This window comes from Corylus avellana, chromosome 3 (assembly GCF_965113065.1).
Source record: "Corylus avellana chromosome 3, dhCorAvel1.hap1.2, whole genome shotgun sequence".
NCBI lineage: Eukaryota > Viridiplantae > Streptophyta > Magnoliopsida > Fagales > Betulaceae > Corylus > Corylus avellana.
This window is the reverse complement of record NC_142492.1, coordinates 33,560,743-33,586,271: the sequence shown is the minus strand read 5'-3', so window position 1 is coordinate 33,586,271 and position 25,529 is coordinate 33,560,743. Positions and strand designations below refer to the sequence as shown.

The window sequence follows — 25,529 nt, the reverse complement described above, 5'->3', positions numbered from 1 at the left end:
CATGATTTTGACAGTCCACTTCATAATACTTTCTTGGATATATATATATATATATATATATATATATATATATATATATATGATTACTATAGATTTTATGTTAACCATGAGTATTCGTTAGATTTGCTCGTCCTAGACTTTGGGGTATTTCTTTGAGACTTGGTCTGTAATAATTTATTTCGGAGATTTGTTGGTCTGAGACCATAACTTGGATGTTTATCATTATCATTAGTTGCTCTAATATATTTGATGTGATGATTATTTTAATGATTTCTTTGAAGCATTAGAAAAGAGTTCATGATCCATATTGGTCTTATTTATTCCTTGAGAGAATTCGGCGGGAGGCGTACTAAGAGATAAGAAAAATATTAAGCTTACAACAAATTTTATAAAAAAAAAACTTTTACAACATGATGTGGCACAATATAATTGGATTTTTCAAAAGTTGAATTTATCTCATTTTCAATCATGTTGTGCTACATCATGTTGTAAAATTTGTTTGTAAACGTAGCATCTCTCAAGAGATAATTACTAGTTAATTATTTCTTGTGGTGTTACAAGGCGGCCTCCCCTGTCATCAGGATTCTAGCTTGGAACTATCGGAATATATCCTCTCTATTTCATTTGAACAAGATATTATCCAGTTAGTTATAGTGGAATGACATTTTTGTCTTTTAACTTTTTAAGGAAACAAAAATAACTCTGAATATTATCCAGTTCAAATGAAATGAAGAGAATCTTAATTCGAAACCATCATGATCTAGCTCAAGGCCCGATGGTTCGCACCCTTTGATTAACCTTATTAGCCCGCATAATATTCTCATCTGGTTGCTCCTTCGTGGCAAGGCAATTAAGAACTTCCCAGGCCTGAATTATTCAAATTGGGAGGTAAATTTGCTGGGCCTTGGTAAATAAAAGGCATGGCCGGTACTATTATAATCATATGTAGTGGATGAAGTATATGTGATATATATTTTTTGGGGGGCTTCAGCCCATTTAACCACTAGATGATCATGAAGGTTCACAGAATGCCTTATACATTTTAAAAGTTAAAAGTGAATGTAAGTGTTGATTAAATAGTCTTAAAAAATATAATTTTTACTACAGATCGACACCTTAATCCACGCAATATTTACTATGTCAATTACTAAATAATAAAATTTAGTTGTTAGCTTTGTCGCTGACGTAAGAGTGCTATGTGGGCTACCGTATCGATCGTAAGTTCACGTGGCATTTAAATGTTAAACAATTAAATTTGATTAAAATACTGTGAAGTTATTTTATAAAAAAAAAAGAGTATAATAAAAAATTCCAAGTTTGTTTTAAGTGTGGAAAAGACACACGACGCAAAAGTTAGTTATGTTGGCGCGCCATTCCCGTCGGATACATTAACTGTCATTTTGACAGCAAACTCCCAAAACAACTCCATCTTCCATTGGTTGCCCACAACTCTCTGTTTCTCTCTCGCCATGGAAAATGCATAGCGTCCACCACCCACTCTACACCACCTCCGCTCGTTTCCGCCGTGGCTTCCCCAAGTCCTTCTCGCTCCGCCGCAAGGTCCCAGCTTGGCGGGACCTGATCCTGGACCCGGGCTCAGAGCTCGTCACCCAATGGAACCACGTCTTCCTCGTCACCTCCCTCCTCACCTTGTTCCTCGACCCTCTCTACTTCTACCTCCCCGTCATCGGCAGTCCCGCCTGCATGCAGATCGACGTCGGCCTCGGCGTCTTCATCACCTTCCTCAGGACCGTCGCCGACCTCTTCCACCTCCTCCACATGGTCATGAAGTTTCGCACCGCCTTTGTCGCTCCCAGCTCTCGTGTCTTTGGCCGCGGCGACCTTGTCGTCAACTCGTCCGCCATCGCCTCCCGGTATCTGAGGTCGGATTTCTTGGTTGATCTCGCTGCCACGCTGCCTCTCCCCCAGGTGAATCGACCAAAGATTCAATTTTTTTTATTTTTTATTTTTTTACAACCACCCAAATGTTTGATCTTGCTCATTAATGAATTTTTAGGCTTTTTTTTTTTCCTAATCACTAATCTATGTTGTTTATCTTTTGGTGGGATGGTTAACTTGTCTCGAAATTGAATCTGGGTGCTAGTAATTTTGAATTTACTCTGTTTATGCTTTGGTAGATAGTCATATGGTTCGTAATTCCAGCGGTGAAAAACCGAACAGCTGCTCATGCGAACCACACGCTTTCTCTGATTGTTCTCCTTCAGTATGTTCCTCGTTTTTTTGTTATTTTTCCTTTGCACCGGCGGATCATCAAAACCACCGGATCTATAGCCAAGACTGCTTGGGCAGGGGCAGTGTACAATCTCCTTCTCTATATTTTAGCTAGCCATGTAAGCAAAGCACTTAATTATCTTATTGCTTAGTATCCCAATATCCTGTCGAGACTTTCTATTATTAATTTATCGCTAATATTTTCCAAAATGTCAGTGCAGATTTTTGGAGCTTCATGGTATTTGTTGTCAATTCAGCGGCAGCTCAAGTGCTGGAGCATAGAGTGCATAAATGAGATGAATGCCACACACTCTCCGTCATGTGATCCTTTGTTTCTTGACTGCAACAGTTTGGACAAACCCGAAAGGCGGGCTTGGCTGAATGTAACTAAAGTGCTCACTAGCTGTGATGCTCGAAAAGATTACTCTTTCCAGTTTGGAATGTTTGCTGATGCCTTTACTAATGATGTTGCTTCTTCTATTTTCATTGAGAAGTACTTCTATTGCCTGTGGTGGGGTTTGAGGAATTTAAGGTATGGTTTGCTTGTTCCCACATGCTCAATCACTGGCTGAATCCGGTGGAGTTTTCTGTTATCTGTTAAGATATCAGATTGATTAAGTTTTAAGTTTTATCTTTCTGCATAACCTACTCTTCCCTTGTTCATATGGCCATATAGTAAAATTTTACTTGTACTGATAAGATTTTAGTAATCATTTGAGAAGGTAATTCCTGGATTATGTTATCTAGGAGCAATTTTGGTGATCAATGATTTTAATGGAAAGTGCCAAGATAGTCCTTTATGAGGATGACCAAAAATTGGTTCTGGCAGCCTAAGGGTCCTAGGATTCTCTAGGATCTCAGGTTTGTTAAGGGATGAGGGTCTATGGAACCGTCACAAAATACCTTTTTCTTCTTCTTGCAATTGCATCTGAAACTTTTCAGAATGCAGTTAATGGTCAAAATCAGGTTAATCTCAGGATCACAAGCAAATAGTGGAAATATCATTCTTAATTTAAGCTAAAGAATCAGTTTAAAGGAAATCATAGGTTGTGTATTGACTTGCATTTCTGTAAAAGCTTGCAAAAACTCTAAAAAGACTCTACATTGTTCATAGCTTAGTTAATAATCAAACAACATGTGAATTTATTCCATATATGTAGACGATTCAAAGAGGTTTGAGAATATGTTAAAAAGATGGAGATCAATTAAGCATACACACTTACAAAATCTATGTATCTCTCTGTCTCTCTTTCTGTGCATATATATAAAAATGTCTTGTCGATTGAGGTCTGACAATTATATATGAACATATTTGAAATATTACTTTTGATGGTTGTGCTAATAGTTTTCCCAATATGCAGCTCATATGGACAAACTCTAGTTACAAGCACTTTTAGCGGTGAAACATTGTTCAGCATTCTCATTAGCATATCTGGTCTTGTTCTGTTCTCACACCTCATAGGCAACATGCAGGTATTGTTTGCCTCATTCCAATATTTTATCTTCATGCGATTATGATTCTATATTTCTATTTCAGCTTTGGTAGTTTGTTTAGTGTGACAAACTGGGTTTTCTTGAAGAGTTATCTGCAATCTACAACAGCAAGACTAGAAGAATGGAGGGTCAGACGAAGAGATACAGAGGAGTGGATGAGGCACCGTCAATTACCTCCAGAATTGCAGGAGCGTGTACGTCGGTTTGTTCAATATAAATGGCTTGCTACAAGAGGTGTAGATGAAGAATCCATTTTGCGCTCTTTGCCTCTGGACCTTCGCCGTCAAATTCAAATACATCTTTGTCTCGCCCTTGTTCGCCGCGTAAGTCAAGGTGTTATAGCAATCTACTAAATAGTGTTTGATATTTTCAACTTGTGTGTTTCATCTTTATTTGCAGGTTCCTTTTTTCGCGCAAATGGATAATCAGCTCTTAGATGCCATCTGTGAACGCCTTGTGTCGTCGTTGAATACAAAAGACACATATATGGTCAGGGAGGGTGATCCAGTGAACGAGATGCTATTCATCATTAGAGGGCAGCTGGAGAGCTCCACGACCGACGGTGGAAGATCAGGATTCTTCAACTCTATTACCCTCAGAGCCGGCGATTTTTGTGGGGAAGAGTTGCTGACATGGGCTCTAATGCCCACCTCAAGCCTCAACCTTCCATCATCAACTCGAACAGTGAAGTCCATTACTGAAGTTGAGGCATTTGCTCTTCGAGCTGAAGACCTAAAGTTTGTTGCCAGCCAGTTCAAGCGCCTGCATAGCAAGAAACTCCAGCATGCTTTCAGGTACTACTCCCACCAGTGGAGAACATGGGGAGCTTGCTTTATACAAGTTGCATGGAGACGGTGCATGAAAAGAAAGAAGGAAATGGAGTTGGCAAGACAAGAGGACTTCTTTTATACACATATTTTGGAACAAGACTTTAACTATAGGGATGGATCAGGCGCAGATTATGTGGATATTAGTGGTGCTGAAAGATTGTCATCAGTTGACAATGCACATAATGCTCAGAACTTGGGAGCTACAATTTTGGCTTCAAAATTTGCTACAAACACCAGAAGAGGGGTTCAACACAAGTCTGATGCAACCAGCTTGCAGATGCCCAAGCTGTTTAAGCCAGAGGAACCTGATTTCTCTTCAGACACTGAAGATAGTTGAGTTGTAAAACAACCATTTCATTCATTTTTCTTCCTTGTTTTTGGCCATAATACAAACATGTGTAACTTGGACATGTCAACAGGCAGAAAAGCAAACTAGAGGGAGAAAAGCTCTCCCCTCTCATCAAATGAGAGTTCCCCTCTCCTCCCACTTCTTTCCTCTCCTTTTCCTTCTTCTCTTTCAATTCTTTTCCAGTTTTGAAAGCTAGATCTACTGTCCTCTATCCACCGCCTCCATCGCCCCTTTTCCTGTCTTACACGCCCACAACCCTCGGTGGTAGATCCTTAACTGTCATGCACATCCCCTCACTTTTCTTCCTTCTTCTCTATCTCCTCGTACTATGTGCTCCTCCTTTTCTGCCTATGAAGACTGCAATATCCGAAATCTCTTGTGTGATAACCGGTATGAGTACAGTCGTAAGTGTTGTATTCCACATTGAGAATATATAAAGAAAAAAAATAGTTAGTATATTTAAGTGGAGTAGTGGACCTAAGTCCATGAGCTTAGACTTTTAGACTAGAATGGTATTCCAATATGTATTTTAATGAACTCTTTTCTCTTCAACGCCCGTAGCTAACTGACACCCATGTTTGATGTGAAAGAGTAGTAGCTTAAGGCTTCTTTTGTTTCAACGTAAAATGTTTTTTTGCCGAAAACATTTTCTTGAAAAATGATTTCCTGTAAAATATTTTTCGTTGTTTGATGGGAATGAAAAATCACAAAATATATATATATATATATATATATATATATATATATATATTCAATCATATTAAAACTTTAGATTACAAAAATGTCTCAACAAGGTGAAGTAAAATAATTTGTTCAAAAAGCCATCAAATACAACCAACGATATCATGTCCAATTTGGCATTTACTGCCTCAAAGGTCTTCTCAAGAGACAAGAATAGAAACGCCTTTCTTTTCCTTCAGGTCTCCCACCGCGCAGATCATGTGACTGCTGGCCACCACAATACCTAACTCGAATGTCCAGATAATTGGTTGTTGTGACTGCGGTCGAAGGCATTCGTATTAATTTTGGTTTTCCACCATTTTTTGAAGGCTTTATATGTAAAGTTGTGAGTGCAGCTAAAGACACACCTTTTTTTTTTTTTTTTTTTTTTTAACGAGAATCTTTGCAATTTTACTGATAATAAGATCAGGAACATAAAGCTCTTACATCAAATAGTATAAAAGCTTTGAAAAATCATAGCCTAAGACTATAGAGTTACAACGTCATAGATACAATACATATCTTACAATTTCGTACTATTTATAACCTTAACTTTTCCGCTAACACATTAATACTTATATTTCTCAACCTTTATTTTCCGGCCGTGAGAGATTTCTTTCACACCGATCTAATCCTCTTCATCCAATAGATCGCTCATGAGGCCAGATCCGGAGAGAAGAAAACTCTTATTCAAAAACAAAAACACAAACAAACAACCAGCAAACAGCAGCAACGGCCAAGGTAAAAGAGACGGAGTTGGCACGTGGTGGAGCGAAAACCGGTTGAGGAGAGTAGATCTAAGTTTGAAGACCTAGATCTAAAACTCCACTGATCTTAAAGAGGAGATGAGTGGCACAACGCGGTGGAAGAGGTCGAAGTTGCTGGTTTGGTCGAAGAACACCCTAAAACAACAAGAAACAAGAAAAAACCAAAAGGGATAAGATAAGAGCGTGGAGTAGAGGGGGAGAAAGCAGATCTGTTTCCTCCTCCTCTCCAATTGTGGCACTGCTAAAGACACTCATATTAATCTTGGTGTCCGATCAGTTTTTTGAAGGCTGAAACTAATAATAAAGAAGTCCATTACCACATGTAGACCAAAGTGGCGTTGGCACGTGCAAATTCAATTAGAGTAGGTTTGTTATGTCAATGTTTTATTCTCAAAACGAAAATATTAACAAATAACTTAAAATACAAAATACTTCTAAATTTTTTTTTAAAAAAAAAAATAAAAGAAAATAGTTTTAACATTTCTATCGGCATCATAACATTCTTTTAAATTAAAAACAAAAATCACTGCTCAGAACACATTACAAACATATATACCTATAATATGATTTTTATTGTTATTGTATTGGTACTTCCGTTCAACTCAAAAATCAATTTTTTTTTTTTTTTTCCGGGAGTAGCAACAAAATTAATTTATATTTCTTTAGCAGCTCTCATCTTCACAGCTTTTTGACATGCTACCTTAGTACCTTGCATTTTATTATGAGAACTACTATTGACCATAACAATTTAGACTTTCTCCACTATCTAGATTTAAATTTAGATTTAGTCTCTTTAACTTTAAATTTGATCTTTTTCTTCGATTAAGGCGTGTCTTCCGAATGGATGTCTACGATGCCGTGCTCCTCTGCTACTGCTTGTGGGGTTTTTGTTTTTTTTTTTTAATTTTTTTTGTTTGTCCCGCCTTTCAGGTTGAAGATGAAGTAGATCCGTGTGGGGGCTTAACTCTTACAACCAGATTCTTCACAGCTTTTTGACATGCTACCTTAGTACCTTACATTTTATTATGAGAACTACTATAACAATTAAGACTTTCTCCAATATCCTTTCCTTTACCCATTTTATACCTTCACAAGCGGATTGATCCCCTACAATATTTAAGATAATACCTTAAATCATGGCTATTCATTATAAATGAACGGTCCAAAACATGTTACGCTATCAATGCAGTTAAAAAGTCAAAGTTCTCTCTTTTTTTTAGCCGCGAACCTTATACTATAACCACAACCACCATAGTTCTACTGTTACCACCACCATTATTGCCATGATCAATCTACCACCACCACTACTACCATTGTGACAACATCGCCGTGCTTCCTCTCCGACCAGAGCAACATGTCCAACTGCGGTGGCGTGACCAAGACCACAAACTAATTATCTCCTCGTGGAGACTAATAGTGATGATTTGTGTTGAGCCTTGGTTTGCTAATTGAAATGACATGTGATGTACATATCTCCACTTTATAATATTAAGGAAAAACTATTAATTAGGGTGGGCAGATCAACTGGTTACCAATTACTGAATTTAACCGAACCGATATTAACCGCAATCGATAGTTATCGGTCAGTTAATAATTTGTTATCGGAAAACCGATATGACCGATAAGGGGGTATAAATGTAATTCTCAATTTTTTTATTTTTCATAATATACAACCCACAAACAAGCTCACTTATTAACAACCCAAAACAAGGTTTGCTCCATTCTCATTCGCAGCTTGTCTTCAAAACTGTAACGTTTTGTATAGCTGTCAAGCATTATTGAGAATGCTTGCCAGCTATCTCTTAACTGCCCATGGCCATACACATGTCCCCCAATGCAAGATATTTTCACAACTCCTCTTGCACGCGCACTTTACTTCCCCAATCTCTTCCAAATCCCTAGCCACACAGCTTTTACCCTTCTTCTTTCACTCCCATTTTATTCTAGGTTTAATCTCAAATTAAACCCTAAAAACATATGACAATTCGTTGCATCTTGGCCACCATTAGAAATCGGACCATCATTTCCTACTACCCACGACTGATATCCCATCTTTCCGTTTCTGGTTTCTTGACTTTCATCTTGTTCTTTTGTCTCAGTTTCAACATTACTCACACAGTGCTGGCATATAGTTTCCTCCTCATCTTGGACTTGTGTTTTGGCTTGCTTCGTTTCCTCCCCCACAACTTCTCAAATGCCAGAGACACGACTTTAAAATGAAACCGGTTTAACCAATTACCGATATGACCGATAATTTTTGGTATCATTCCTTATTGATCGGTAATCGGTAACCCCTATAAACGGACCAATATGACCGATACCCAACCCTACTATTAATTGATCCCTGAAATTTAGTTTTAAATCAACTCGATCCCTATGGTATAGAAATGCCTTAAAGGTCTTGGAGCATCGTCTTGTATCAAATCTTTTTCTTTCATCCATCTTTTGTTAGTTTAGGCTAGCAAAAACTGCGACACATCATAATATGTTCACGAAAAAATGTCAAGGGTTAATATTTTCTCTATATTTGGTCAATTTTATTTTACAAATCAATCATTAGATTTGTGAACTTATGTGGACCCTACACATGTCAGTGGTTAACCACACAAATCTAATAATTGATCTATTGAATTTGTAAGAAAAAATGGGCCAAATATGAAAAAGAATTTGACCCCTAACATTTCTCACGTCAACGCCAATATAATTTTGCTAGATAGGCAAAAAAATGAGTCAACTTGACATGTGGTTAAAATAAAATAATAATAATAATAATAATAATAAAAAAGCCTAAGGATCAACTTTGTAATTTTCTTTAATATTGAATACTAGTATAGTACTAACTTTAATGGACTTTTGGCCTGAATCGACAATGTTGTCTGCCGTAAGAGACATGGTCACATGACTCGTATGGGAGCAAGAGAATCATGTCATAACAGTCATATGCCAAAATATACCAAACATTAAATCATGGTCATTTGAAACTTTCAATGCATGAACATATAAAAATGATAAGGTACCATTCATGGGTGAAAAGGCGTTTTAATATTCAGTGGATTCTCTTAACCCCTCTTACCCCCACAAACCAACTATGCCTTTTTGCTTCTTTTTTTTTTTTTTTTTTTTTTTTTTTTTTTTAACTCAAAATTATCCTATATCTTAAGTAAGGGTGGACAGATTAACTGGTTACCGATTACTAAATTTAACTGAACCGATAGTAACCGTAACCGATAGTTATCGGCTGGTAATCGGTTAAAAATTTTATACCAATAAGCTTATTGGTCGGTTAATAATTTGTTATCGAAAAACCGATATGACGATAAGTTTTTATAATTTTTAATTTTTTTTATAATTTTTTATTTATTATTGAAACCAAAATGACGTCGTTTTGGTTTTTATTTTATATTGTAGTGGATCAATATTAAAAAAAAAAAAAAAAAGCTTCAATAAGCTATTTTAGCTAAAAATATACCCAAAATAACTAATTTTTAATAAGCTATTTTAGGCTTTAGCCCAACAAAACGTATTTGAGCGTCTAAAGCAATTAACTTTTGGCCCAATTAGCAACCAATTAAAAGCCCAATAAAAATCCAACAAAAAACCGATTTAACCGATTAGTTAACCGATTACCGATATGACCGATAATTTTCGATCATATTTTTTATCGGTCAGTAATTAATTAGGATTTGGTTAACCGATAAACCCATTAACTGAATATGATGGATACCCAGCCCTAATATGAAGTTCTCAGACACCAGATAAAAAGTAATAGCCAAATAATCCTTATCGTCTTTTCCGTCCGAAGGGCCCACTCAAGGAAAAAATTCACCTGATTCACAGCGCCTGTTATTTTCTATGCCTCTCATTTGGGTAATGAAAAATGATAATAAATGAAAAAGAAAAATGGTTATAAACTATACTTTTATTTTAACAATGTTGAAATGAATATCTCTACTAACCTTTAAATAGTTTTTTTAAATATTTAATATAAATATCATTTAAATAATTTTGATTTATATTTAATATCTATGTATTCTTATATTCATTTTCTTTTGATATAATTCTATTTCTAAATAACTATAATTATTTTAAAACTGAAAATTTTATATATATATATATATATAATGAAAATAATATTCAAAAAATTATATGATAAGTGTTAAATCACAATTTTTTTAAAAAAATTTAAAAATAATAAAAATAAATAAATTTAATCACTTAACCAATATTTAACATTTTTATTAAGTATAACTTCAAACTTCAGGGATTACCAATAAGCCGGAAATTTGGACAACGCAGCATACATGTGTCAAAGTAAGCGGGGGAGTAAACTGTTGATGATAGTGACGATTGGAGACAACCGAACAAACTTTCTGTTTTTCCATTTCCAGTCATTTTGGGTACAATTACAAAAAAATACATTGTCTTTTCTCTAATTTTTAGTATTTGAAGAAACATTATCTGTATAATTTAAAAATTAAATGATAAAATTAAAAAAAAAAAATTGAAAAAGTCTCTTGCTAAAGAACAGAAGCCATTATGAGATTGCTTGGCAGATTGTGAAAGCATTGGAGGGCCTAATAGATAATATCTAAATCAGGTCACTTTCTTATATTTTAAGTTATCTAAAAACCCCAAAATTACGGCACCGTGGCATTTAAAAAGTCACAATCTCACCTCATGGAGAGAGGGAAAGAGAGTGTTTTTCCTTCCCTACTTTAGCCTGAAAAAACAGAGCACTCTGTTTTATCTTCTAGGATAAAAGTATCTTTTGAGGTTACTGTGTGGCCATGGCTTCTCGCAGACTCTCCTCGTTGCTGTCTCGCTCTCTTTCTGCTTCTGGGTCTGCTTCTCTGCTTTCCTTTCCAGGTGACCTCTTCCACCATGCTCTTCTTGGTGGCTTTTCTTCGTTTTTCATTCTTGGTAACTATGATGGTGATGGTGTTGATGATCTGGGTATGAGTGATACATATTTGTATCTTCATGATTTGTATAAGTGTCAATTTTTTTTACAATTTTTGTTCATTTTGTATAAAGGTTTTGCGTTGATTTTTAGCAGAGAGAGTTTAGCAATCTTGGAACTTTAATTGTGTAAGCTCTGCCTGTTTATTACGAGAATAGAGGAGAAACGAAGAACAAGGGATTTTGAATCGGATATTCCTCTTTAAAGTCCTTTTCACTTTATAAGGACTGAGAAAAGATAAACCTTGAGTCAGCTTGGCATAAATGTCTTGCTTAGTTTGGATGATGATGATGAAAGAAGATCAATAAAGGACTAGATTCAAAAAGTGAATATTTTTGAGTGATGGGGTTGCTTCTTTTTTTGGAGGTTATCTAGAATCATAGGAGAAACCCAGCTACTATTCAACTGGTGAACATGCCCCTACTAAAATCAGAAAAAAGATTAAGGGAAATATGCTGTTTGGTGAATGTTGGAAATAATCGGATACCACAATCTTGTACCATAATTTGAAATAATCATTTTCCTTTCTATTTCTTTTGATTGTTCTCCTTTATTTATGTTTTAATTCATACATCTTTTACAATATTTGTTTGATAAAGTTATTTACAAACAATGATCTTCAGGAAGAACTTCTGGCTGTGGAAGAAGCATCAGCAGGTTTAGCACTGCTGCAGTACCTGAGGACTTAATTACTCCACCTGTTCAGATAAATTACACCCAGCATCTGATTAACGGGCAATTTGTAGATGCTGCATCAGGTAATGTTTCCCTTGAAAAAGTCTAATAGCTTTTCTTTCTTTCTTTCTTTCTCATGAAGTACTTTTACCAATTGGTATTTTACAACATTTCTGTCGTTGATGATGCATGTGATGGAGCTAATGTCTGACATTCTGTCGGTCTCAGGAAAAAAATTTCCGACACATGACCCTCGTACTGGGGATGTGATTGCCCATGTTGCTGAAGGTGATGCAGAAGATATCAATCGGGCTGTAGCTGCTGCTCGGAAGGCATTTGATGAGGGACCATGGCCAAGGATGACCGCTTATGTAAGAAAAAACCTCCTGCTCCTATTTTCCTGTTGTTATTCAATCAGTATGTGTGTGATTCCTAATACAGATAAATTTTGTCAAATTATGGTAAATTTGCACCAAAATATATACTTTCCAGGAAAGATCGCGGATATTGATGCGATTCGCTGATTTGGTTGAGAAACACAGTGATGAGATTGCAGCTCTAGAGACATGGAACAATGGAAAGCCTTATGAACAGGCTGCCGAATCTGAGTTACCATTGTTTGTACGGCTATTTTACTACTATGCTGGTGAGATCACTAAAACTAATCGAGTATTGTTTGTTTTTTTTTTTTACTATTGCTTGCATTGTGTTCTTCTAATGCTTTCCAGTACAAATTATTCAGGCTGGGCAGATAAAATCCACGGACTAACTGTTCCAGCGGATGGAGATTATCATGTACAAACATTGCATGAACCAATTGGAGTTGCTGGACAAATCATTCCCTGGAACTTTCCTCTTGTCATGTTTGCTTGGAAAGTTGGGCCTGCTCTAGCATGTGGTAATACTATTGTCCTGAAGACGGCGGAGCAAACACCTTTGACTGCTCTCTATGTGGCAAAGCTATTCCACGAGGTAGGTTTGTTGAGAGCAAATGCATTTTGTTTCTTTGCATTTCCTAAGTGATCATCTTGTAATCTATTCTGCATCCTTTGGTGACAGGCTGGTCTTCCTCCAGGTGTTTTAAATATAGTTTCTGGCTATGGTCCAACTGCTGGTGCAGCTCTTGCCAGCCATATGGATGTGGACAAAGTAAGTTAGGCGTCTTCATGTTATAACTCATGGCTAAATGAAGTTGCACCTATTGAAACCAGTTGCAATGCTTTTGCAGCTAGCATTCACAGGATCAACTGCTACAGGAAAAATTGTACTTGAATTGTCTGCAAAAAGCAATCTTAAGCCGGTAACACTAGAGCTAGGAGGGAAATCACCTTTCATAGTATGCAAGGATGCTGATGTTGATAAGGCTGTGGAGCTCGCACATTTTGCTCTGTTTTTTAACCAGGTTTGTTCAAGTGATCTTCTCATAGAGCTGGATTTGTTAGGATGTGAATGCTCTCTAATTAATAGATAAATGCTATATTGTCTCCAGGGGCAATGTTGCTGTGCTGGGTCTCGTACATTTGTACATGAAAGTATATATGATGAGTTCCTAGAGAAAGCAAAGGCACGTGCTTTGAGACGCGTTGTTGGTGATCCCTTCAAGAAGGGTGTGGAACAAGGTCCCCAGGTATTGAGACATGAGGATGAAATGGTTGGCACAATCTGATTATTTCCAAAAAAATTGGTTTATCTGTCTTCTGCTGTCCTTGACAGTTTAATGTAGGGTTCTTCTAAGTTTCTCCAGTGCCTGATTTATTTTACAATTTAGTTCACAATCAAATTGCAACAGAGCTGGCATGGATAGGGGAGCATTCTTTTCAATATAAATTTACACTTTCTGAAAAAGAAAATGTAGAACCCATAGAATTACAATATACCCATGGATTTCAATGAGATAACAAATCAAGTAATGCTGTTTCTGGACCTTATGAAAATCACAGATTGACCCAGAGCAATTTGAGAAAATCCTTAGATACATAAGATCTGGAATCCAAAGCAATGCTACCCTTGAATGTGGAGGTGACAGATTAGGCTCTAAAGGCTACTTTATTCAGCCCACTGTCTTCTCAAATGTTCAGGTACTTATTATTTCTCTCTGACAATTGCTTTAATCATTATGGATGAAGTATCATATGGGGTAACATGAATTTGACTCTTTCATCTCTTCAGGATGATATGTTGATAGCACAGGATGAGATCTTTGGTCCAGTGCAATCCATCTTGAAATTCAAGTGAGTTCAAAAAACTTACCTTAAATTTGCTACAATTTTCATAAAAACTTCCACCACTCCCACAATTATACTATCCTTTTTCGAAATAAAAAATGAGAAGAAGAAGAAGATGTCTTTATTTCTGTTGATGGAATTTTTGGGGGTTCTATACCAGGGATACCGACGAAGTAATACGGCGGGCGAACTCGACGCGCTATGGTTTAGCTGCAGGAGTTTTTACTAGAAGCTTGGACACTGCCAACACCTTGAGCCGAGCACTAAGAGCTGGTACTGTGTGGGTTAATTGCTTTGATGTGTTTGATGCTGCAATTCCTTTTGGTGGGTATAAGATGAGTGGTATAGGCAGGGAGAAGGGAATCTACAGCCTTCATAACTACTTGCAAGTCAAGGCTGTTGTTACTCCTTTGAAGAAGGCGGCATGGTTGTAAGTGTCTCAGTTTCGTTGGGGTAATTCTAGAAGTCACTCAAGTGTCCCTTTTGTGTCGTTCTAAGAATGAGGTGGCTTTTAAAATTATCATTTGATCAAAATTCAATGATGATCAATTACAGGTTCAATGGTGATTTTAAAAGTTAAATCATTATTGGAGTGATGTAAGAAAGACACAAGAGGAACTTTTAGCATTACTCGTTCCACCATGTTGTCTCACTTTTCCTATTCTAAATAAGGACAGCATACAAGGTCAGCTTGTAATTGAAATGCAGAGAAAATAATAATCCCCGATGAAACTTGCTTGTTTGAACTCCACTGCCCCAAGTTTACGTATGAGTTTTTGTTGAATCCTTATGTACCATTGTTGAATCCTTATGTACCAAGTGGTCTGTTATATAAGGAGGAGAAAGTTTTTCAACTCTGTTTGGAGAAAAATTGTGTCTTTAAGTAGAATGGACGAAACATAATTTTTTAATAATAATCATCAAAATTGGGCCACTTCCTGTTTAATATACACGCTTTGCAAAAACGATGACAATTACGGTAAATAAGGATAAGACAATCACACAAAAAATAATACCAATATTTAAGTGGCTCTATCAATGTGATGTACGTCCTTTTACGGAGGTGATTAAGAAAAAATTCACTATGAAAGATGAAGTTAAAAATATTTGAGAGAAATCACTCAGATTTCAAAGTCTTAGAGAATATGTTGGTACAAACTGGTCTCTATTTTTCCCTCTCTTTTGGAAATAGGCAGCGCCCTTTTTTTCTTTTTCTCTTTTGTGTAGCTATATATGTAATGCTCTAACCAAAATGATACATGTCCTTTATATAGGATGACTGTGGGAGCCAAAAAAAAATGAGAATCTCAAACCATGAGTAAAACTGAAGGTCTTAGTGACTTAATGAGATGAGAGTCACTACATTAACAATATAGATATTAGACACATTAATGTGTAGGACTTAAATGACTCTCACAAATTCAATAATAATTTTTAAAATTGAGAAGATAAAGAAGGATTGAAGGAGGAAATGAATCGTTTATCTAGATATTATTACAAAAGTACAATCTTGGCCTTATATCTTTTTTCTTGGTCGGTCGCAATTCTAACTTTTTTTTTTTTTTAACAAAATACTCAAAATCATTTTCACATAAAAAAAAAAAAAAAGAAAAGAAAAAAAACACTTTCTAATTTTGCTTAGGATCTCTTTTGGAGCAGGCTTTTTAGACCGAATTAAGTATGACCATCTCTTCATGAAGATAATTAAATCCTAGGTGGGAAGAAGTAAGCCTACTTCCCCATTAATAATATATTTTATTAATATTTATGGGTCAAGTTATTTTGATGTGGAAAGATCAAGCGCGTTATGTATATTAGTCACAAAATGGTTGGTCCACGTCAAAGCTGTTTCCATTCATTAGTCAACATCATGCTTTTTGTTTAAATCAAATAAAGAAAGAAAAAAAAAATCAGCAGCAATTAGAAGGATTTAGGCCCACCAATAAGCATGATTAGTGAAAGTTCCAAGTTTGAATGAGTAATTAAGCAGATATGCATGAGAAAATAGACCCAGCTGATTTGTCACCATATAAAGGTGGGTGGGTGGGTGGGTGCATGTGTTAGTCTTCTTATGCCCCCACCATATATGAATGATTATTTCTCTTTAATTAATATTTGTATTCATATCAAGTTAATTATAATTAAATAACTTCGGAATTTTTTTTTTTTTTTTTTAAAAAAAAGGAAAACTTGCACTATGATCCTCCACGTATCCAGGCTCCAATCTTTTAATGCCACGTACCATGATCATAAACATGCAAAGGCACGCTTCATGCCTGTATGGAAAACATCACCATCCACCGACAATCAAAATCTTAATTTTTGTTCTTTCATGTGGCGAAGGTTTAGAGGATGTTTTGTTTGAAAAAAAAAAAAAAGAGATTTTGATGGACATAAAAATGAAAGTAATTTTATAAGCATTTTGAGTTTTTATTTATTTTGAAAAAAAAAAAACAAAATGAAAAAAGAAAACGTTTTATCATAAAACAATTTTTTGTACAAAACCTTTTAGTTTGGCAAATATGTTTTCAAAATATTATTACGGACCGGAACCTTTGCAATTGAGAGAAGACTTCGTATCAGTCTCGTCGAAATCCCTCTCTCATTAGGCATTAAGTGCTCGAATAGTCTACAACTTAGTCAACGAATTACAAGCATTAATTGCGATCCTTTGTAACATTCTCTTTAATTGAATAAAATCACTACTTGTCTCCGAATAATAACTTAATCGGTAGTGGACTATGTCTTATGAAGTGGAGGTCACTAGTTCGAATCCTTCCTTCATTTTTCTTGTGTAGACATGCCAAAAAAATAAAATAAAATAAAATCACTATTTCAAAAATGAATAGTATTATTATATATAGAGCTTAAATGCTTAACTATAATAAGTTAAATAAAATGTATCTTATGATCCTAATTAAAAATATTATCAATTGAACCTACTTATTATTTTGGAAAGAACATTATTTTATAGTCTTATTGTCAAAAAAATGCAAAATATTAGCAAAAATCTAACTTCAACAACACAAGCTCCAAATATTTGACTATACTATATACAGATGATTGTTATCGTCATCTTAAATCGACGTGTTCAAAATGTATTTGATTCTCTTATATATATACATTTAAAAACAATTATAAATATTTTAAATACATGTCAATATAAAATATTTTATTAAATAAATTCTTTTAAACTTATTTTAAATATAAAATTCTTTAAACCCAATTTAAAGAAAATACACGTATTTTGCCTTAAAAATTAAATTATATTCCAGTCAGCTTACTTTGCCTTGACACACTTTCCCTGGCTACCATGTCACTCATGGATATGTCCACGTTTCAGGGTCGGTCACAGGGACCCACCAGCCATCACTTCAGTTATTGACAAACTTGTCCGTACACCAATTACTCCTACCAAATTCCTGAGGGGAGGATCCAGGAAGCCTCACCTGCCAACTCCACACTGCCACGTGTCAAACTATACACGTGTTCATCATCCTCAACCGCCACAATCTGTGTCCCTGAAAGCCCTCTCCAGCGATCGCACGGCAGTTGGCACCATCTTCTACCACGTGTCCCCTAGATTTTTTTTTGTACTTAGTACTCCTCCCGGCAAATGTTCACGAAACAGAGTTACCCTGTTTTTCATTCTAACACTTGCTATGATTCAAAAGTTCAATCGGAGTGATCGCCGGGCTTTGAAATTTCCGGCGGTTCACCCATGCGAAGGTGTATCCCCAGAGATCCTTCTCAGCTCCTTAATCACTCTCTCTCAACACATATGCAATTACCAAACGAAACTCTTTGTGACACAACGACGAAATGCCAGAGAAACAGTTCGCCAAATCGGGATTCTTCTCGTGTACTTTGAGGAAATAAGGAGCCGCGGTTTAACTCTATCGGATTCTTTTGTTCTCTGCTTCTCCGAGCTCCACCTCACATTCCAGAAAATCAAGTTCTTATTGGAAGATTGTGGGCGGGAAGGCGCTCGGCTTTGGATGCTGATGAAGTCTGAATTCGTTGCTATGCAATTCCGGATGCTAATACGGGCTGTCGCTACGGCTCTTGACGTTATTCCGTTGAGTTTGATCGATGTGGGTGGCGAAGTGAAGGAATTGGTTGAATTGGTAGCCAGGCAAGCACGCAAGGCAAAGTTTGACCTCGACCCAGATGACGAAATGGCCTCAAGACGAGTCCTTTTCATCTTGAATCAGCTCGAGAAGGGGATCGAGCCGGAGTTAAGCTCTGTAAAGAGAGTTCTGGGTTATCTTGAAATTCGAAGCTGGAGTGATTGCAACAAAGAGATCAAGTTCTTGGAAGAGGAGATCGGTTTCGATTGCTCCGACAGCGACGAGCGAGAGTCTCCATTTCTGAGCAGCTTGGTGGGGTTGACGAGCTACTGCAGGGGAGTGATATTTGAAGAATTAGATAACCGAAACGCCGAAGAACAAACCGATGCGAGGTGCGGCGCGGCGGAGACGCTGATTAGTTGCTTCAACCCACATGACTTCCGGTGCCCAATTTCGCTCGAGCTAATGACCGATCCCGTCACTGTCTCGACCGGTCAGACCTACGACCGTTCTTCGATTGAGAAATGGCTGAGAGCTGGAAACATGCTCTGCCCCAAAACAGGGGAGAAGCTAAAGAGCAAAGAGTTGGTCCCCAATTCCACTCTCCGAAACCTTATCCAGCAGTTTTGCGTTAACAACGGCATTTCGATTTCGTCTACCAAGTCCGGAAGCCGGAGTCGTGACATAACGAGGACGATTGCGCCGGCTAATCCGGCAGCCGCCGAAGCAATAAGATTTCTTTCCAAATTTCTCGCCAGGAGGCTGGTTTTCGGAACAACGGACCAGAAAAACAAGGCGGCTTTCGAGATTCGTTTGCTGGCAAAATCGAACATTTTCAATCGGTCTTGTTTGGTGGAAGCAGGCACAATCCCGCCTCTGTTAAACCTTCTGTCTTTTAGCAGTAAGTCAACGCAAGAGAACGCCATTGCAGCCTTATTGAAGCTGTCGAAGCATACTACGGGCAAAAAAGTGATCTTTGAAAGTGGGGGATTGAGTTCGATTCTCAACGTTCTTAAGAGGGGGCTGAGCTTGGAATCGAGGCAAGTAGCAGCCGCAACATTGTTCTACCTTTCTTCGGTTAAGGAGTATCGGAAATTGATCGGAGAAGGACCGGAGGCCATCCCGGGTTTAGTGGAGCTTATCAAGGAAGGCTCAAATTGCGGGAAAAAGAATTCCGTGGTCGCCATTTTCGGACTTCTTCTCTATCCCAAAAACCATCAAAAAGTGCTTGAAGCTGGCGCTGTTCCATTGCTGTTTGATATTTTAGCCTCTTCCGACAATGCTCAGCTCATTGCAGACACCCTAGCAGTTCTTGCTTCACTGGCTGAGAATTTCGATGGAACAATCTCTATTCTCCAAATTACCTCGTCTTTGCCACTGCTCACCAGGACTCTGCGGTCTTCCACATCGCGGGCAGGGAAAGAGTACTCTGTTTCGATTTTGTTGTCTTTGTGCATCAATGGCGGCGTAGAAGTTGTTGGTGTTTTAGCCAAGGACCCTTCGCTGATGGCTCCGCTGTATTCACTCTCAACCGATGGAACCTCTCATACAAGCAAGAAGGCTTGTTCGCTCCTAAAAATTCTTCATCGTTTTCATGAGACAAGCGCTTCTGGATTGATGTCTCCGGCGGCTCCACATGAAAGATTTGTTCCCGTCTGGTAGACTGCCCTTTGTAAATAATACACACATGCAGATGCAGGTGTATGTATATTTGAAATTGGCTCGGTTTTTTCAGTAGCTAATTTCTATGTCAGTGTTTGCTTTTTTTTCATATATATATATATATATATATATATATACACACATGTTCTTCGATTTTTTTTCTTCATATATATTCGACCTTCATGGATGCGAATGCACAAGCTCATCAGCAAGATATCTTATGTAATACATGCGTCTCAATTTTCACCAATACAAAGTTAAATGGATGTTTGTTTTAATAAGCACGTGTGCGCAAGTTTTTTTTTCCTTCTTGTTTCTTTTCATCGGCTCGTGTGTTGAAAGAATAAATGACATAGTGTTATGTGAATGTAGTCAATGAATAATTCTAAATGATTTACTTATGTTTTACTAAGAATGATGTGGCTATTAAAATCATTCTTAGATCAAAACTTAATAATAATCGATCACAAACTCAATGGTAATTTTAATAGTCACATCATTCTTAGTAGGACACAAATAGACATCATAGAATTACTCGTAATTAACATAGGCTATAAAAGGTAAGCATTCATAATAAAGAAAAATAGCGAAAGTTTTGGTGCTACTTAACCAACTTTTTTCTTTAATTTTATTTTTCCCATAGACATTTGTCTCGATTAAGTTTTTGTAGGTTTGTTTATATGGATGACCAAACCATGTAAAATCTATTATTTCTATTTTTTATTTACTTTACTATTTCATTATATTTTTTTCAATCGAGTCACAGAAAGAATAACTTATACGCCAGACTATAATATCTTCGTACTATGTATGAATATAATGTTAAGTCAATGAATACTAATACAAGCCTCCTTGAATCTTTTGAGAACCACCCAAAAGCCATTTTCACAGCCAAACGAGGAGCCGGTGAAAATGAGAGCAAACCAACAGTAAAAGAACAATAATGTCTTTTCTACTCAAACGACGCCGTTACAAAGACTTTGTTGTGCTTAAAAGTTAAAACCCTTACCCTGTACGTATTCTCTTTGCCTAAACCAGAACGTTCTAGGGATTTCATCCGAGTTCTCCCTCTCTCTCTGTAAGTCCGATTTCTCTCACTATTTGTCCAATTCGAAAAGCTAGGGTTTTTTCTCGGATTTCTATATGTATGTGTTGGTTTTTATGGAATGCGGCTTTGGCTGCAGGCACTAGTGTGACCTTTGGCAATGGCGGCAGAACCCAAGGCAGCGACTGAGGAGGCGAAGATCGATTTGTTCGAGGACGACGATGAGTTTGAAGAGTTCGAAATCAATGAAGGTAAAAAAAAAAAGATTTTTTATTCGTGGAGAAAAGCAACGTGATCTAAATTTGATCTGAATATTAGATACTTGTTGTATGTTAATAAATTCAGCTACTGCTTTAAGAAATCGATAGACAAATTTTATCCATTAGCGCCATGGTTTCTGTTAGATAGTTTATGTTTAGGTCAGGATAGTTTTTGAGGAGAGGAATGGATTGGATTGTTTTATGATTTGGCTGTACTGTTGCTATTAGATCAATAATGTTACTGCTCAAAACAGTAGTAGTAATAGGGTAGTGGTAATGGAAGCTCAAGAGTGGGTAAGTTATGGGAAGGGATTTTCTAGGCTAATTGTTGTCCTGACTAAGTTGACTACAAATGCCTTGAGCCTTTTTGGTCAGTTGAAATTTTTCTCTGTATGCCTCCATCTAGAGTCTAGAGCCATATTCCTTTTTAGAATATTAGAGAGAAAGAAAACGAAGTAAGGTGTTATGTTTCCTGGGTTTGATTTGTAAGAGTTAAGATTCTACTTGCTTTACTGTTTTTGAGTAGGAGGGGCCATATTAGAAATTAAGGGATTCACAAATGTGGCCATTTGGGTCCGGACTTGGGAGTTTAGCAACCACTAGTCAACAACCCAGGCTTATATTTTCATCCGGATCTTATGCAATGTTTGGGTTTGCCACTAGAGAAAAAAGGAAAGAATATATTAGAATCTCTTATTATTTAGCATTTATTTGTCAAATGAGGAAAAAATCTATCAAGGTGCCTTGGAGTTTTGACATAGCGGAAGCAAAGGGAAGGGAAAAGGATCACCGTCTTCTTTTTTGAATTTCTTGAAATCCTCAAGGAGAGAAAGTAATTATATCAAAGTCTACTATATTCAAATAGCGATAAAGAGGCATTGCCAAAACATAACATATTTATACCTTCAAAATGCTAATCTCGTTAAATAAAGGAAATTACTAAAAACATATTAACGCAACATAAGAAATGCTAAACCTAAGCCTAAATTCAAGTGGCGTGTAGATTTAGGTTTAGCAATTTATGTTTTCTTCAACAGTTGCTAGGGGTTACTTGGTAATTTTATTTATTTTAGGAGATTAGGCTTAGGAAGGTATAAGTATGTTGTGTGAGCCTCTTTATCATTATCTAAATAAAATAGACTTTGGTTTCATCATTCTCTCTTCTCCTTGTGGATTTCAAACAAATTCAAGGAAGAAGACAATGATCTTCATCACTTCCTTCTTCTTTGGCTATGTCTAGTTTCCTCATTTTGTTCTTCATCACTTCCTTCTTCTTTGGCTATGTCCAGTTTCCTCATTTTGTTCACAACTGTTGTGTTCTGTTTAGTTTATTGCTGGAAAGGTAGCATGTGGTACATGTCTTCTGACATTGGATAGAGGGACCTTGTTTGTTTTGTGAATAATTGAAAGAAGTTGCTAAAGGTACAAGTTGCATGATGGTAAATTCAAAAAATTTGTGAGAAGAGAAATGGACATTTGACTGCCAGTACTTGTTTCAGGGATAGTAGGTAGCTGACAACAATTTTAAGCAGGTTGGCGATTTGCAAAATTTTATTTACACACGTACAACCCGCTGTGCTGATCAGCTTATTCATCTTCTGAAAGAATCTTTCTTTTTCTTTTGGGGTTTAGGTTTTTTTTTACCTATCAAAAAAAAAGTTAGCCTTTTGTAGATATGACAAGATTGCTTGTTGGAGAAGGCAATCAGGGAGCGTCACTGATGCGCTTGATCGTATGCTTGTAGTGCATTCAGCCCTTTTTGTTGCCGAAATTCTTGTTGTGCATTCAGCTTATTCATCTTCTGAAAGAATCTTTCTTTTTCTTTTGGGGTTTAGGTTTCTTGGGTCAAGTTTGCCTTTTGTAGATATGACAAGATTGCTTGTTGAAGAAGGCAATCAGGGAGCGTAACTGATGCGCTTGATCATATGCTTGTAGTGCATTCAACCCTTTTTGTTGCCGAAATTCTTGAGTAGATATGCTTGCATTTTCCGTCTCACCCTATACGGATTTTGCATTCATCAGCTCGGACATTTATTTATTTATATACTTATTAAAAAAAAAAAACTAAGGGCCTGGTGTATATTATTGAGATTGTGCTTGTTGATAGATACGTATGGATATTACATGCAGAATTTTGGTTGGGTTTGTTGTGTTGCTGTTGAGACACAAGTAATGATGCTGAATGATTTTGGTTCTCCAAGATCTTGATACCCTTTTCTCTTCTCATGAGACTCAGACAAATGCTGTGTACTTCTTTTGCTCCGGTATTTCAAAATATTTATGAAGTTCTTTGTTGTTCTTATCTCTCTCACTCACACACTCACACACGCACAAACTCACAAACACTAAACCACATACTTTGCTACTTCAAATTTGCAAGATTTGAGAAGCACTATTTAAGGTACGCAGCTTAAAAAAAAAAAAATCCCAGACACAATTCTTTAGATCCTGTACGTGCATTGATCTTTGTGTTTCATATTCTGTTGTCGGTATATATTTTGTTTTCATTAGCAGGAGATGAAATCTTATGCAATTGGTTTTAGTTGCCTATTTAACATAAGATTTATGGGAAAAATTGAATTTAGTCCTTCGGATTTTGCTAGATTTCAATTTATGGGAAAAATGGGGTGGTAGTTTATTGGAGCAAAATGTAATTTACCTTTTTTTTTTCTTTTTTTTTTTTCTTAAAATAAAAAAAATTGAGAGTAAACTTGTAATATATGGTAGGAATAAGATTGAAGGTACACGACAACTTAGGGACTAAATTTGATTTTTCCCTAAAGTTTATTGACTGGATACCTAGACCTAAAAATAGGAGCATAAGTTGTGCCTGCTTTGTGAACTTCTTTATTTATTTATTGTTTTCCTAACTGCTATAACGTATGGCAGAGTGGGAGGACAAGGAGGAAGGAAAAGAAGTGACACAGCAGTGGGAAGACGATTGGGATGATGATGATGTTAATGATGACTTCTCTCTGCAGTTGAGGAGGGAATTGGAAAACAATACGGAGAAGAACTGAGCCAACATTTTAGGCTCATCCTTGTTTTCATTCTCTGCACATGCACATACTTATTCTCTAGCTGCTCTCTTTCCTGTCGTGATGTATGCACATTATATTTGCTGAAACCACCATATGAACTTCTGTATTAAATCTTTTGCTTGGTATAACTATGGAAATGTACCCCCAAGGTTAGAGCACTAGCACTACTATTGCAGTAGCTTCCCTTTGATTTTTCTTAAGTTTAGTAAATAAAATTATTTTTTTGTTTTCTTATCAAAATATAATTCACAATAGCTTCCCTTAACATTTCCTTATACTATTAAAATATTATTTCTTTTTACTTACCTTCACATTTTTTACAAAATTTCAACACAATCCTCAATGAAAGACAAAAAGATGAAAGATGAGAGGAAAGCGAAATGTTTATATTAATGTATAGAGAATTACTTTTGGTTTTCTACACATTGAGAAACACTGTAGCTACTCAAGGGTATTGGTTAAATTTAGGAAAATTGATGTGGATGAGTTTTTGTAATTTTTTTTAAAATTTTTTTTCCTAAATATAGGGAAATGAATTGGTTATAGGATATATGCGGCTAGTGCTCAAATATAGTTTTTGAAGAGTACAACTGCAAAGAAGTATAATGGTAGTCGGTGAAGTGGCTTAGCATAATTGGGATAGTTCCAATGGCTATAACTACTAACTGCAACCGTCTTGGGTGGTTATTCAAACCAATAATAAGTGGTTTTATAACTGTTTTTTTTTATATGGGTTTTTGGGCTTTTTAAGTGTTTTGGGCTATCAATTAACCTTTTTTTTTTTTTTGGCTTATCTTAAACGATTTGAGCCGAAGTGTTCCCAAAAAGAAGAAAAGAACATACTTTTTTAAGGCTAGGCAATGTTTTTGAATAAGGCTTGGCCCAAAACATCACATACCATATTATATTTCATATACATACAGTTATACACGGCCAAAACAACGTCGTTTTGACTGTTATATTAATATATTATAATTATTATTAATATAAAATATATAATATATATTTATATTATAATATATAAGGGTAGGCGGTTAATAGTTATTAACAACTTTTTTTTATCCTTACAACCGCTAACCTCAATCACTATAGGCGGTTAGCGGTTAACGGTTAGAGATTGGAGGGGCAGTTATAACCGCCCCCATTTGAACACCCTTAAGGTCCATGACATGATTGTTTTTGTATAAAATAGTTATACA

The 25,529-nt window shown here is 36.4% G+C and overlaps 3 protein-coding genes and 1 pseudogene across 3 annotated transcripts; all 4 read left to right on the top strand.

Annotated features, from left to right (window-relative positions):
• Positions 1-1,476: 1,476 nt before the first annotated feature.
• CNGC16 (cyclic nucleotide-gated channel 16) lies at positions 1,477-4,893 on the top strand. The gene is made up of 6 exons (XM_059585393.2): positions 1,477-1,929; positions 2,139-2,351; positions 2,454-2,764; positions 3,594-3,705; positions 3,813-4,049; positions 4,126-4,893. The coding sequence occupies exons 1-6, from the start codon at positions 1,477-1,479 to the stop codon at positions 4,891-4,893; spliced, it is 2,094 nt and encodes a 697-aa protein (XP_059441376.2).
• A 6,183-nt stretch (positions 4,894-11,076) lies between these two features.
• On the top strand, positions 11,077-14,998 carry ALDH2B4 (aldehyde dehydrogenase 2B4). Its single transcript, XM_059586554.2, has 11 exons — positions 11,077-11,258; positions 11,976-12,110; positions 12,256-12,398; positions 12,520-12,673; positions 12,770-12,999; positions 13,087-13,176; positions 13,256-13,429; positions 13,517-13,654; positions 13,968-14,105; positions 14,197-14,258; positions 14,413-14,998. The coding sequence occupies exons 1-11, from the start codon at positions 11,180-11,182 to the stop codon at positions 14,684-14,686; spliced, it is 1,617 nt and encodes a 538-aa protein (XP_059442537.2). The 5' UTR covers positions 11,077-11,179; the 3' UTR covers positions 14,687-14,998.
• Positions 14,999-17,899: 2,901 nt separating this feature from the next.
• Positions 17,900-20,106, top strand: LOC132175761 (U-box domain-containing protein 19 pseudogene; annotated as a pseudogene).
• An 855-nt stretch (positions 20,107-20,961) lies between these two features.
• LOC148587106 (protein DELETION OF SUV3 SUPPRESSOR 1(I)-like) lies at positions 20,962-24,491 on the top strand. The gene is made up of 3 exons (XM_088514050.1): positions 20,962-21,062; positions 21,169-21,280; positions 24,179-24,491. The coding sequence occupies exons 2-3, from the start codon at positions 21,190-21,192 to the stop codon at positions 24,307-24,309; spliced, it is 222 nt and encodes a 73-aa protein (XP_088370176.1). The 5' UTR covers positions 20,962-21,062; positions 21,169-21,189; the 3' UTR covers positions 24,310-24,491.
• The last annotated feature ends 1,038 nt before the right edge of the window (positions 24,492-25,529 follow it).

What these genes read in the sequence shown, in the direction of transcription:
- CNGC16 (XM_059585393.2), top strand. Translation starts at nt 1,477, where the DNA reads ATGCATAGCGTCCACCACCCACTCTACACCACCTCCGCTCGTTTCCGC. An exon ending in TCTATATTTTAGCTAGCCAT is followed by an intron (nt 2,352 to 2,453) that starts GTAAGCAAAGCA and finishes ATGTCAGTGCAG; the next exon opens with ATTTTTGGAGCTTCATGGTA. An exon ending in TGGGGTTTGAGGAATTTAAG is followed by an intron (nt 2,765 to 3,593) that starts GTATGGTTTGCT and finishes CCCAATATGCAG; the next exon opens with CTCATATGGACAAACTCTAG.
- ALDH2B4 (XM_059586554.2), top strand. Translation starts at nt 11,180, where the DNA reads ATGGCTTCTCGCAGACTCTCCTCGTTGCTGTCTCGCTCTCTTTCTGCT. An exon ending in TTCTCTGCTTTCCTTTCCAG is followed by an intron (nt 11,259 to 11,975) that starts GTGACCTCTTCC and finishes AATGATCTTCAG; the next exon opens with GAAGAACTTCTGGCTGTGGA. An exon ending in GCTATTTTACTACTATGCTG is followed by an intron (nt 12,674 to 12,769) that starts GTGAGATCACTA and finishes CAAATTATTCAG; the next exon opens with GCTGGGCAGATAAAATCCAC.
- LOC148587106 (XM_088514050.1), top strand. Translation starts at nt 21,190, where the DNA reads ATGGCGGCAGAACCCAAGGCAGCGACTGAGGAGGCGAAGATCGATTTG. An exon ending in AGAGTTCGAAATCAATGAAG is followed by an intron (nt 21,281 to 24,178) that starts GTAAAAAAAAAA and finishes AACGTATGGCAG; the next exon opens with AGTGGGAGGACAAGGAGGAA.